The sequence below is a fragment of the Uloborus diversus genome, chromosome 4 (genome assembly GCF_026930045.1).
Source record: "Uloborus diversus isolate 005 chromosome 4, Udiv.v.3.1, whole genome shotgun sequence".
NCBI classification, from domain to species: Eukaryota; Metazoa; Arthropoda; class Arachnida; order Araneae; family Uloboridae; genus Uloborus; species Uloborus diversus.
Window position 1 is genome coordinate 63001279 of NC_072734.1, and position 14809 is coordinate 63016087.

The window sequence follows — 14809 nt, forward strand, 5'->3', positions numbered from 1 at the left end:
TATTACTAATGGCAAAAAATAGTTACTTGATTACTTGAGATAGATGAAGTGGTGCCATATAGAAAATATCTTGATATAAAAAATGATTTGAAATTAACATTCACTTCCTGCAAAGAAAAAAAAAATGGCCAGCTCTTTTGAATATTGGATGGTGGCTAAATCAGAAAGTGTGAAACTATATTTTTGTGCACAATCACCGTAGAAGTGAATAACTTGATGCCACAAAAGTCTCACATGCAAAATTTCAACCTTCTAACACTTACCGTTTTTGATTAATGTGGTATACCAACATGCAGGCTTGCAATTGTGCTCCAGAGGTCTCTGCACCTACCACTTTAATTTGTTTACCAGGTTTATATGCCTGAGCTAGTTGGTCACTAAGGCCTCCACGATTTTCCACACTTCTGAAGGGGAGGGAAGTTTTTAGTAGGTACCCAGCATCCAAGGTGTATGATAGCAACCAACCCCAGGACTTTCGGCTCATGGATTTTATAAGCATGTACTTGATGGATATTTTGTGGAGTTGATCTCGAAATCCTCCAATACTGACAGGTAATATCCATCCACTAGACTACCTAATATATATGAACATTCAGCTGTCATTAGAAGTCTTCAAAATAAATACAAGGATCAAAATGGCTGCTTCCTTTACTTTCAATTAGGAAGTAAAAATGTTATGTTTTTGTAAGACATAACCTAGATAATACAGCAAACCTTATTCACATTTCAATGACTTCAAGTAGTAAATAAACCCAACTATGTAAAAGTATTTGTTCCAGTTGTTAAATTTGTTTACATATTTGCAATAAATCTTATCATTTAAGTAAACTATTGAACTCTTTGGTTTGAAGTTCTTCAAACAAAATTCTTTATATTGCTAATATCAAAATAGTAAACTCTTTAAAAATATAGAAAACTACTTTCAATTTCAGCTTTGCTTATATAAATATAGGATTTATTTTTTTAGATTCAATTGTTTATTATTGACAAATTTTAAACCTAATTGAAAGTTATTCTTTTTTCCCTTCTTTTTGTTTAGGAACTAATGTGTCAGAGCAGAGAAAGCTGATGTGGCAGAAGAAACGAGTCTTCTTTCTGACTCCACAAGTTCTGGCCAATGATTTGGTTCGAAATATATGCCCTGCAGCAAGCATAAAATGTGTTGTTGTAGATGAAGCTCACAAAGCTTTAGGAAACCATTCCTACTGTCAGGTACAATATATTGAATTGTTTCAAACAGTTGTTGATTTTTACTAAAAAAAATTTCAGTCATAACTCAAATGCAAAAAAGTTAATAGAATGTAATTTCAATGTCAAAATTATTATCCTGTATTTAGAAAATTTCCCAATGCATATTTGAAACACACTGTTTCTTCTCAATTGTGCTATTCAGAGTAATGAAGAGTTGGATTCAATCTTAGTACAAAAACTCTGACGGATGTCAAGAGTTTAGTTATACATTAATAAAAGTTGGTTACATATTAATTTGTTAGTTGAAGAAATCAGTTTCATTAATTAACCAGAAGTACTATCAAAATTTTGAATTTTTAAATATAAATCATTTATTTTAAATATTCTACTGAATAAATGCTCCAAAGGATATAAAGTGATCATATAGGAGCAGGGGCCCATACCCAAGAGTTGGGTTTTAGGGTTTGAGCTGCTTCCAGTTTAAAAATAAATAAGTAAATGAAAAAAATATTTTGAAACTCTAATTGAAATTCAATTTTTGTATTTACTGTGTATAGTTGCAGTTATTTTTTCCTTTTGGTGTAACATTTTTCTTGTAACTTTAATTCCTCCTCCATATTTTCAACTTAAAATTACATTTAAAGCATTCAGTGATGAAAGAACAGTTTCATTGTGTCAGATGCTGCTAAGCATCTAGAGAAAATAAAGTATTGCTGTTTTCTAGGCTTAATAGATAAATGTATCTTTTAACGTTGCAAAAAATGTCTCAGCAATAAAATGGGATATAGTACTTTTCTTGTACATGTTCTTAGTCTGCCGTAAATCGCTGTTTAATAAGTATTATTCCATGGAATAAAACTTAATATTGAATCTTTCTGCTTTTTTTTTTTTCGTTCAAACTTTGCAAGACCAAGATGTGTATATAGACTTAAGAAGTTGAAATAACTGTAAATAAAATAAGCCCAATTATTCAACGTACATGGTTGTGAAATTTTTCTTTTTTAATGCGACCTAAGACAAAGAAAATTCTCCAAACCCTTGGGCACAGATACGAGTGTGAGTAAAAATTGCAGACATAAATGCACAGATACTTTGTTTTAAAAGCAAAAGAAATGAAGTTGTCAATAAAAGGATATCCAAAAATTTTATCCTCTCCAAATGTTAATGCTCTTTGTATTTTTATATTGTTTTTCAGTATTAATTTCATTATGTAAAGTTAAGCATTTTATTACTCCCAACAATTTTAGTTTGAGGCACCCTTGAATCAACAATTAGTCCATGAACAATTCGTCACATTCCCATACCGCAACTGGTGACTAATTTAAGCGTTCTAATCAAGCTACTGGCTAACTGGTTGTTTCCGAAGTCGTTATATAGCTTCACCGGTAGATCCACCGGTCGATTGTAATTTAAGCTGGTTGATTGAACCATGTGAAAATTTTAACCAAGAATAACTATTTTTCACCTGCGCGTTATTCCTCTGCTCAAGTAACTGGGGATCAACAGAAAGCTTTCGATGAGACATCGGTTGGTGAAAAAACGGTGAATAACCGCTGACGTTATTAGCTATCATGTGATCAAGCAACCGGTAGCGGCATATGAACGAAACCAACATGATATTGCTTAAAAATTACTATGTGGATAATTTTTAAAAAGGAAATAATATTTATAACTCATTTAACTTGTTTGCTCTTTCAGGTGATTCGAGAGTTATGTTCATTCACTACCAATTTTCGAGTGTTGGCACTGACTGCAACTCCAGGAAGTGAAACTCAGGTAGGAGAATATCACTGTGCTCAGTTGTATACTGTCAAGCTAAATCTTGGCTAGTATTAGAGGCATGGGTGCCTGTATGGGCATGGGGTCAAGTGTGGGCTCAAGCCTCCCCCCCCCCCTTTAGAAATTAGAACTTCCTTGCTTTTAATACTTTTTTCTTTGCAAAAATGTAAAAACATTTCTTCTGCAGCCATTAATGAATAAAGTCATTGAAAATGTCAAATTGCAATAACTCTAGTCCAGAGTTTCCCAAACTGTGGTCCGCGAGTCCATGTCGGGGGGGTCCGTGGTGCTATCCAGCTAAAACGTTAAATATAGTTGAGATTGAAGGACATGTAACTATATTTTAATTCAGAAAGAAAGCACATTTATGAGGAATAAAAAAGATCTTGCTTAAGTACATGCAGGACGCAGCAGCCCCCTCCCCCCTCGGAACTCTTGGAAGTAAACACACTGCACATTAATTTCGTGCATTTGATGATATTTATATTAAGTAAAATGCAAACATTGAGGCACATTTTACAGCTGGGATATTATACTTCAAATAAAACTTTTGCTCTAAAATTTTCCAGACTAAATTTGATTATCAACATTCAAAATTTCAAGCTAAGGCTGAAATAAGTCAAAGGCTATAGTTTGCAGTTGATTTTAATAATTATTTTGTACCACTATTTTATAAATTTGTTGCATATTATGCTTGCGTTTATTCAGCAAAATCATTCGAAGTGAAAATAAATGTTTGACGCTTAAGATTTTCATACAGTCTTCAAATTTCGGACAATTGTCCTCTCATTCTGGCCCAATCGTCAAGGTCTAAAATATTGTTACTTCATACTATCAGGGGTCTGTCCAGGATTTTTCACAGGGTCCGTTTTTTGTGAAAAATTAAATAATTTTGTGAAAAATGAATAAATTTTGTGAAAAATAATTAATTTCGCAAAAAAAAAAAAAAAAAATGTTAAAACGAAATTTTATAATTTACAGATGGCACAAACTGCATCAATTAAACTTAAAGTTGAGTGTTTCCCTCTTCTATGTCGAGAATATCATTCTGGGGTGTTTTTCTGATATATGGCGGCGGGGGGGAGGGGGGAGCATCGCTCTCTCAAGTATCAATATTTATCTACCATTCTACATTTTGTTAAATTATACTACAAATATTTCTGTCCAGTATTTAAAATAATTGTAACAAATAAATAAATAAATAAAATTCAGAATAGGGTTCAGCATTTAACTTTGTGACCCAAGACACTCTTAAAAAGCACAGAATTTCGTTTAAAACTTATAAATTCCGTGATTTTAACAAAAATAAAAAGTTGTTTTAATTGTTTACCTCTTAACAAAGCGTAATAAACATCAAAAATTCGAAAAATCGGATTCCGATAGCGGATGCAAAGAGATCGCAATTCTCAGAGTGAAGGCATCAAAAGTATAAAAATGACTTGTAAAAGAAATATTTTTGATAAAATTATTTTAAAATTGCATTTTAGAGTCCTATGATAAACATTTCATTAACATCTGTGGACACAGTTGAAGCAAAAAAAATAAATAAATAAAATAAAATAAACCATCTATTCAGCATTTTAATTTTTGACTCATAACAGAAAATGGAATTTTGCTTTAAAAACTTGAACTGAGAGTTCTAACAGAAACAAAGAGACTTTTCATTTATTTGCATCCTAATAAAGCGAGGTTAGCTCGAAAAAAGAACAAAATATGACTCTCATATCGGATGTTAAAAGATTGCATTTTTCAAAATGTAGACATCTAAGGGGGAAAAAACGGTAATTAAAAGAGTTTATTTAAAGTTAATCATCCTTGTTAGCATCCAAAAATCAAAACCCATATAATTTTCTCCCAAAATAACAATTAAACATCGCACTGCACCGAAAAAACGCAAATATTGACAAGCTAGTAAAATGATGAGAATATTTTCTAATCAAGTCATTATAAAGGGTTCAACGCCAGACGCTAAGTATAGATAATTTTGAAGTTGGTAACCCTATCTGAAGCGATCATATTTTTTTCCCACCCTTATTATCCTTTTGCAGTTCTAAGTTCATTTTGCAGATAAATATTATTATTGTTTATTAAATCATGAGCAGGGAGAAAAGTGCTTACCAATGCCTTTTCAGAAAAGTTTACAATAACACCGCTGCTAATTAGCTGTGATAAAAACAAACAACCATTATATTTATTTGGCAGTAGCAATTATTTATCGCTTGCAGGAGCATCGCAAGAGTGCCGATTTTTTTTTTTTTTTTTTTCAAAATTGGCCGATTTTGTATAAGCTGATCCCTCTAATTTGACTTCAAAAAAGGTTCCAAAAATTATCGGTTTATACACAGAAATATGCATTGTTTTGCTTTCAGATTTGCTCTTTCAATAAACAATTTGTGAAAGATCCGATCTTGTTTATTAGAATTTTGTGAAGGGTCCGTTTTATTTGATCGGGATTTTGTGAAAGGTCCGTTTTGTTTGATCGGGATTTTGTGAAAGGTCCGTTTTGGTTGATCGGATTTTTGTGAAGGGTCCGTTAACGGACCCAAATATCCTCTGGCCAGACCCCTGACTATATTGCACCCGCACCTGCTGCACTCGGTTGATGTAGTTAATATGTGTTGAGCTGATAAACAAGAGCAGTGAGCAAGGTTGTAGCACTGGAACAGGTGGAATTAGTTGATGTTTTTCCTATATCAACGGTAAGCACACTTTTTTGGCATTATAATTACATTTAAGGATAGTCAGTACCCTGCATACCGTCAATGTTAATTTGCACAGGTTCATGTACCTTTTTCTGAAAATCTAATAAAGATACAAGTATGAATATTTTTCTGTACCTCAAGTAGATTCTGTTCTCTATACTGAAGTAAAATTTTATAGAAAGAAAGCTTAGTTTTGTTGTAAAAAATTCTAATGTGTAAGTTACTGTATTTGTTTCAAAAAATACTATTTTGCCACACAAAATCAGCTCTATAAAAAAATAATTTTCGAATATGAGAAAAAGTTTACTTCAGTATATGCAGTTAGATGTATGGAATAGGTGGTAAAAATTTCAAAGCCTAACACAATTTAGTTTCTGAGAAAAAGGCACATTTAGTTTAAAAAATACCATTTCGAGATATTGCAATTTAAAGGGGAAAATCATACCTCATCAAAATAGGTTTTACATTTTTTAAAGCTTATTTTAACTTACTTCTAATATGAGCATGTTCAAGATGTTTGTATCATTAAAAAGGTATTGAAATGGAGTTTCAAAATATATAAAAATCAAAAAATCGAATTTTTGAAAGTATTTAGGGTACTGACTCCCCTTAAAGCATTAATAATGCACTGATTGCGATGAATGAAACTGCTTGCAGTTTCTGGGCACTGGTAACCAATAGCGAGCAGAGGGCAGAGGCTCCCTATAATTGACGCAAGCAGGCAGCATTGTGAAGGCTACGCAGATCCTAATCACAGTACAGTGCCTGCCACTTGTTAAAATCACTTTCGTTCTGAGGACATTTGATTTTATAAAGTGGCTGCTTTTATAAACTGGTATACTTACATTTAAAAAAAATGAAAAGCTTTAAAGTTTCAATACTCTAAAAACGAAATGAATTACTTCATTTATTTTTGTTTTAAGTTAGTCATTTTAACTAAATATGAGGTTGAGGAAAATTTTTTTATATTTGCACAAGGGTCTTAAAATATTGGTGTATAGTTTTTCTGTTTACGTTCAACATCATATTTTTCTCTTTGATATGAACAAGCAATTTGTTGAAATCTATTGAAAACACAAATTTGGCACTGAGATTTCCTCACCTTCTGAGACCGATACCTTCCTTATTTATCAATTGTTTATGTATGATATCTAAAAGCTTGTTTTTATAAAACGGCGATAGTGATTTTATTAAAGGATAGTTTTGAATGTTTTAGTATTGCAATGATTCTGTTCTTCCAGATTTGATTTTAAAAAGCGGCTGATTTTATAATCCAGTGATTTGATTTGTGGCGGGGTACTGTATTACAGGGTAGGTTTTCCTGAACCATAGTCAATAATTAAAATTCTAATACGCTATAAAAGTACAACTCATATGAAAAATTAACACCCTTAAACTAGGCTAACAGTGTTTTGTTCACCAACTTAAAAAGTTCATTTTTATTAGTAAACATGGTATTGAAATTTGAGGACAACATTTTTATTCCTAATTGAATTTCAAATAGATTTTTATTTCCACAACTCAAAATAATAATGTAAGAAATGAAAACTAGACAAGAGCTCTGAAAAAAAAATGAATAAATAAATTTAAAGGGAAAAAAGCATGAAAATATATTAAGGAAAAAAATGTGTTTAAGTTTGTCAAATTATTATTAATTAATTTTTTTTTAAATTTTTATTTATTATTATTTTTTGCATGCACGCCAAGAGGGGGGGGGGGGGTCCGCAAAGCTCGTAATTTTTCCAGAGGGGTGCGCAGAGTTCTGAAGTTTGGGAACCCTTGCTCTACTATGTATTGTAATCAGTTTCCCCGGGGTATTTATCTTGCTAAACCATGGGGAAAATATCTGAGCCCCCCCCCTTTTAAAATTTTGCATATGGGCACTCATGATTAGAGGTGAAAAATGAAGAAATATATCTGAAATAAGCGCATAAGCAAAATAATTCTAACTTTTAAACTGAAATGTATTTTAGATTTTATGTGTGTTTATATAATTTTGACTTCATTATTTATTTTTGATCACTATTATCACCCTAAATTTATTTCAACTTTGATTTACAGTAATACTTGCTATTCATATAATTAATTTAAAATTTGTAATATGTTCTTTCACAGCAAATTAAATAAACAACTTAAAATTAGATTTTGAGGATTATCATTTTGTATTAACCTGTATAATAATACCGAAATATCATTGAAAATATCAACTATAATGCTGTAAAATGAAATTCATCCCATTTCTTTTGCTTAGTTGGAAAAGTTCTTAGAACTTTCCAAATATCTTAGTAAAATGTTTTGCTTTCCCAAATATATACCAGTAGGTAGCACAATTGTGGCAAACCTCAAGGCAACTTGAGAAGATAAGGTTTAGACCCTGTATTGAGTTGCTGTGAAATAACCCCAGCAAAAGCAGTGTTTAGCATTAAATTTCCCTATATTTCATTCACTTTTTTTTTTTTTTTTTTTTTTTTTGATGAAGAGCTGAAAATACCATCTCCCAAAGTTTAGGATTCTCACTTTTTTTTTCTCTCTGTATTGTTATAGATAAAAAATATCATACTAAGCTTTATCTGTAATTACCATTATCATCGTTATTTTCAAAAATGGACTTTCTCAAATTCATCTATTTGTAAGATTAATGACTCATAGGTAAAACAGCAATTTTTTCTCATAGTTTTATTTTTACACTGCAGGAATTCAAATATTTTTATCCTCTAAACTGATATTTGCATTTTTTCTATAGTTATAAAAAATTTCATTTCTTTATGTGGATGTTCTAACTTAGGTCATTTTTGTATTTGAAAGTTCACATTTTTTTATTTGTATATAAAAAAAAAGTTCTAAATTAGGTCATCCATTTTTGTTTTTGAATTTTCACCTTTTTTTAAAATTTGTAAATGAAAAAAATGAAAATAACTTAAAATGAACTAAAAGAAGAGGCATTGCTACTATAACTCTTGGATTGATTTGCCTTCTTTTCAAAGCTCCAATTTAATTCAAGATGAAATTACTAGACTCCCCCCCCCCCCAGCCTTAGAGACTTGATCCAGAATTTTAAATATATATATATAATGTTGTTCATAGCTTTTAGTTTTTCTTTTTTTCCTTTTATTTAAAAGACGTTTTTTTTTTAACATTGAATCCGAGAATTTAACTAGCACTGTGTATGTGCATATCTATTTGTGTTTGTGAAGATATTTTTCAAAAAAAATCTGTTACTCTTTCTTGAACCTGTAATTATTCCTGTTCAGAGTTTTGTTCATTTACAAACAAAGCTGATGCTTGCTTTCACTACCGTAACTGTATTGCATAAAATATGGTGTCTTAAACATGTCTTTAATATAATTACAGTCAGTGAAACAAGTTCTTTCAAACCTCCTAATTTCGCACGTTGAAATGCGAACAGAAGACAGTGAGGACGTGAAGCAGTATTCCCACATCCGAGATACGGAGAAAATAGTTGTTCCCCTGGGAGAAGCACTGAGTAATTTGAAAGGCAAATTTCTTGATGTATGTTTTCAACTTCCGTAATGCATATGCATTTACCTCAATTGTTTTGCATCATATTACCTCACTGCAATTTTTCTGTCTTGCAGATCATCCATAACTATTTGAAGCGTTTACAGCGTAGAAATGCAATGGGTCCCAAGAATCCATCGTCCCTGTCGAAATTCCAGATGCTTAAGCTCCGAGAAGCTTTCAGCCAGCAACCACCTTCAGCCATCTCTCGACATGAATATGGTCTCATTATGGCAGATTTCTCACTCTGCATCAGCCTCTATCATGCTTTTGAGCTTCTCTTGCTCCATGGGACTCGTTCCTTTTATAACTTTTTAATTGGTTAGTGTTTTCTGTTTTTTTTTTTCTTTGCTTTTTTTTTTGAACAATCACAAATTGCCTATTGTTTTCACTTGAACGTTGAATGACCGTCCTTTAATTTTTTAGAACTGGGCATCTGCAAACACATGTCTACACACACCTGCACACAACCACCTACATGCCTGCACTCAGACATCCCCTACATGCACTTTCACACGCCTACACACACATCTACACACATGCACACGTCTACACACATGCACACATCTACACACATGCACACATCTACACACATGCACATGTCTACACACATGCACATGCCTGCACACAAGCTCACACATATATACACACTTGTTATTGCGAAAAACATAATTTTAATTCAAAATCTCAAAAATGCTTTTTTTTTCTTTTTTTTTTTTTGAGTTTTTATCCATCAGATTTTGTTGGCCATGATGTTTTATAAGAAGTATGAGTCAAAAATAGATTTATGCTCATAGGAAGAATGTGTTCTCAAAATAGTTCTGATACAGATTAATACAAGCTTAAGAAAAATTTGAACTACAGTAGAGTCTTGAAAGTTCGAGGTTCTGCTTAATCCGAGGCGCCTCACTTATATTTTATCTTATTTTTTTTTAGTGACTAAAAAAATGATTTTCAATAAAATCTGAAATTGGAAATCTTTTGCAACTGTTAAACTTATCACTTCATAAGGGAAATAATAAAAATACATTGAGATATTGGTTTCAGCAACAACCCCTGAGCAGGGGCGTGCACATAAATTTTGGGGCCTGACACAAATGAATTTTATAGGACCCCTCCATATCGCTTACCCCTAGGTCTCTACATATATTTTACTCTTAATTTTAAAAATCTCGGGCCCCTTCAGGCTTGGACCCAAGACAACAGGTGTACCTTCTCCTCCCTTGTGCATGCCCCTGCCCCCGAGTAGCACAAAATATTCATTGACTCTTCAAGAATGGATTAAGAGATGCTTTGATGATAATAACTTGATACATAAAGCTGGCATTGTTTTATCATGAAGAACATATTGATATCCCTTTTGGAATACAATTGCAACAAGAAAAAAAAGGTTCACAATTTGATGCCTCATGAGTTGCATGTACGAAATTTAAACCTTCAACTAAACGTTTTTGTGTTATTCAAGATGCATACATACACACAGATACAGACATCATGACAAAACTCGTCGAAACAGATTCGGGCACAGCCAAAATGCATGTTTTGATTGCCTACAAGTTTCCATACATAAATACGGATGACATGGTGAAAAACTACGGTCAAAGTTCGTTTATACGTAATTTAAAGGGAAGTTTTAGATCAAATTAGAGTGATAAACTTTTTGTGAAGGTAATACTTTTTTCTTTATGCAAGGAAGTAAAAGATGCTCCTCCTTATGTCGTCTGAATAGTGTTAAGTTTTAATCTGGAAGAATTTTTCGGATAATCCAAGTTTTCAATAATCCAAGGTGACATGAGCCCCAATTACCTCAGATTTTTGAGATTTTACTGTATGTGAAAATAAAAGATGAGATGATAAGGTATATTCAAAAGTTAAAATCGTCCAAGTACTTGGTACCACTTAATTTGCAGAGCTTCACTGTTGAAACAAGGCCAAAATTGTCTAGAGTGTAACATAAGGGTACTTTGGCAATATGAGGATTTATTGATATTGGAAATTAACAATTTTATAATGAAATTCCACTGCATAGCATCCCTAGAAGTCACTGTATTTGTTCAAAATTGCATTTAAATTGCTTATTTGCCTTCATTATTTGTACTACAATAGAAGACCGTTATAGTGCCGACCTGTATAACGCAATTCTCTATAAACCGCACTACTTTTCAGAAGTAAACAATAGGTTTTGAAGTTTAAAAAATCTTTCTGTTTTGCCTTGCAAACATAAAAATTGTTAGACAAATTAAATTTTTAAAGTTTTTCATCTTTCCATCTTATTTCTAAGCTTTTAAATTGAAAATTAGTACTCATAGTAAACAGAAAATACCAGATGGCTCTTAAAAATGCAGCTGTTATGCAAACCATGAAGCTAGCAGAAGTGCAGGATTTTGATTGTGAAACATATTTATTTGTGAATAACTAATTGTAATATTGGTGCTTTAATACTCATTGCAGATAAAATTCATTCTGAAGTGCTAATATATAGATATATTCTGAATATTAGTTTCAAAATTTGCAAAATGATCTATATAACACAAAAACCTGTATAACGCAAAAGCTCTGGTCTCAAGGTGTGCGTTATAACGGTCTTCTACTGTATTCCTTTAATTTCAGGTATTGTAAATGGGGAAAAATCTATACCTCATGCTCGATCCGAGCTATCAAAGAATTTTTGTTTTGAAGAAGTAATGCAAGAAATTAAAGAAAAGTACATTGGTGACTCTGTAGGGACATCACATGTGAGTGCATTGTTTTTGTTCTTAAACTGCTTAAATAGAAAGCAGTCTTAAAAAGTTAAATGCAGTATAACCCCAATTTAACGATTGGCAAAGGACTGAAAAAAGTTATCCTTAAATCAAGGATATTCTTAAAAGAGAATGCATAGACATTCAATGCAGTCAAATCCCTACCAGCAAAATGTATCATTAAATGAAGGAAATCTTTAAATAACGTATTGTTAAACCATAGTTATACTACCTAGGTAAAGAGCCACAGTTCATTTTTCCATAACAATTTTCCCGAAATAGTGGATTTAGTTCAGCAAGAAATGTTTTAAAACATAAAACATATGGTTTTTAATATCCTTTTCAGTATTAATTTTTAAATTTTCTATATTAACATTTAAATATCTTGTTAAATTTCAAAGTGAAAGATTTCCCTAGTCTAAATTATTTCTTAAAGTTCTTGCTCCCTCCAATTCTCGAAAAGTTGCTTCATGTGTCTATTTTGGCCGTGTTTCAAACTGTTAAATATCTATTTTCAGGATAATGGCATGCTTAGAAGGTTACTTCCAAGTCATCCAAAATTAGTAAAATTACAAGAAATTGTGCTTGAACATTTCAGAGTCCTCGAAGCAGGTAATTTTGTTATGCATGCATTTTTAATTCACCTTTGCATACATAACTTTTGGCTCTACTCAATTAATACATGCTTTTCCTTGTGTTCTGAATTTCAACCTTTTCCTATTGATCTTTTATTCTGGACTAGTGGTACCTGCACGGCTTTGCCCGTTGTAGAAAATTAAAAGGTCATTTGGTTCGCCTGTATATTTACAAATAATGGATGATGAATTTCTCGCCAACTGGCTACGTTCATTCACTCTCCCATTCCACGTCATGATAATTTTGTAATTTACTCATCATCTTATGATAATTTTGCTCCGGAAAATGTTCTTAAAATTGAAATGGATAAAAAACAAAATCGAATTTTTGAAAAATCGCTTCGAGGTGCACACCCCATGCTACAAACTAACTTTGTGCCAAATTTCATAAGAAATTCGGCTGAACACTCTAGGCGCTATGCGCGTCACAGAGATCCAGACATCCAGACAGAGAGACTTTCAGCTTTATTATTAGTAAAGATTTACAGGATTGAAAAAAACAGTTTAGTAAAATTTGCAAGAGATTAAATTTAAAAAATATGTATGAATCTCTGGTATTGCTAAAGAAAAGCAGGAGAGCATTTTAAACCTTTAATCTCTTTTGACAAATACAAAAATACAAAAGAGCATTTTTCTGATATTATGTTTTTGCATTTTACGATAGGATTTCTACGTAGCATAATTTTTTAGGCCATTTTTTGGATTATTAGAACATTTATAGGTTTTTTTCTTGAAACAAATTTTGTGCATTTTAATGAGAGAAAAAGCAAAATTTCAAATAAAAAGTATTTTCAAATGAAGAAACTTAATAATATGAAACCTTTCTCCTTGCGTTCCTGCAAAAATCGGTCTTTAAGGAAGGTAGTCACTTGATGAAAGTTGTTTTAAATTAGTGAATAATATCGTTAGACGCATGATATAAGTGCTATAAAAGCAAGGAATTTTACATAATTTAGCCGATCTTCAATTTATTTGTTTTTTTTTCCAAAAAAAAAAAAAAACTCAGTGGGACATGTTTTATGTTTTCTGACTTTCTGAACTCATTTTCATTTCTTCAAATGAATCAGAAATGACAGTGACATTGGCCATGCAGTTTCTTCGCTTATTTTAAAACTAGCCGCCTGCCGCGACCAGCTGGTTCGCCTTCTTATGCCATTCAACTTTCTATGCAAGCAGCCATTTACAGCGGCTCTTTGACTAACTTGTCATTTACCTTTTTACTTCAAGTTTGTCGCCTTCGGCAGCTCTTTAAATAAATTTGGCAAGCAGTGTTAATCAATTTCCTAATAAAAACAAAGATCACACAAAAAACCGCTTTTTTTTATTTAAGTAGAGCAAAAAAAAGTTATCTCCAAAATTCCCCATAGTGTGCAAAAAGTAACAAAGTAAAGTAAGTGACAAAGAAAAAAAAATCTTGCTGTTTTTATTGAATTAAATGCGCACAACTATGAAATGTAACATAATATAGATACAGCAAAACGTCCAGATTGGGGAGGGGGAATGGAAAAAGAAATAAATGCAATCACTAAATAAAACAAAAAAAGAAAAGAAAAAGCAAGCACTGCCGGAAAAACACGTGGTCATCACGTCATAAAATGTAGAAGTAAGCTATATAGTAAAAAAAAAAAAAAAGATCAACATTGTTTGCGGTTAAGATTCCGTCGTAAATATTGAATTGAAATCCAAGTAGTGACGTCAGAGGCATAAAAGATTGAAGAACGCTTTTTTTGACCAATGCGTGGAAAGACATGATGTGGTCAGCATTAAAAAAATTGTAAAAAAAAAACTATTTCGTATTTTTAAGAACTTTTTTCTTCTGAAAAGGGCGAAATGTTTTTATTATTACCTACTTAAATTTTAGAAATGAGGCTTTGATACTTCTCGCAGGATGATATTAGAAAAATATAAAACCCAGGAAAAAATGCAAACTAAAGGGGTTTTTTTTCAAAAATTCATAAAAAATACAAAAATTGCTTTATTTTCAAAATTTTTTCTTTCATCATATTTAAAACTAAATTTCCAACACTATAGTACAAAAAATATTTGTGTGGTGCGATTGTTTCAGGGTCTGTGAGCAAAAAGGTAAAAAAAAAGTGCAAAAAAACACACAAGACGTTAAATAACTTTTTTTCCAATTAAAATATCAAAAATCGAAGCCCGAGGTGCACATCTTCGGCAGAAACTGTACCTGTATACCAAATTTCATCTTTCTAGGCCTTAACGTTTTCCCTGGAAGTGCGCC

At 31.9% G+C, this 14809-nt stretch overlaps 1 protein-coding gene across 1 annotated transcript in view; it reads left to right on the forward strand.

Moving 5' to 3' along the window:
- Positions 1–14809, forward strand: part of LOC129220606 (Fanconi anemia group M protein-like) — a 57120-nt gene that overhangs the window by 9790 nt on the left and 32521 nt on the right. Inside the window, exons 3-8 of the mRNA XM_054855036.1 lie at positions 1040–1212; positions 2890–2967; positions 9024–9182; positions 9269–9512; positions 11802–11943; positions 12468–12544. Of these exons, the coding sequence (XP_054711011.1) occupies positions 1040–1212; positions 2890–2967; positions 9024–9182; positions 9269–9512; positions 11802–11943; positions 12468–12544 (873 nt within the window). The remainder of the gene's footprint in view (positions 1–1039; positions 1213–2889; positions 2968–9023; positions 9183–9268; positions 9513–11801; positions 11944–12467; positions 12545–14809) is intronic.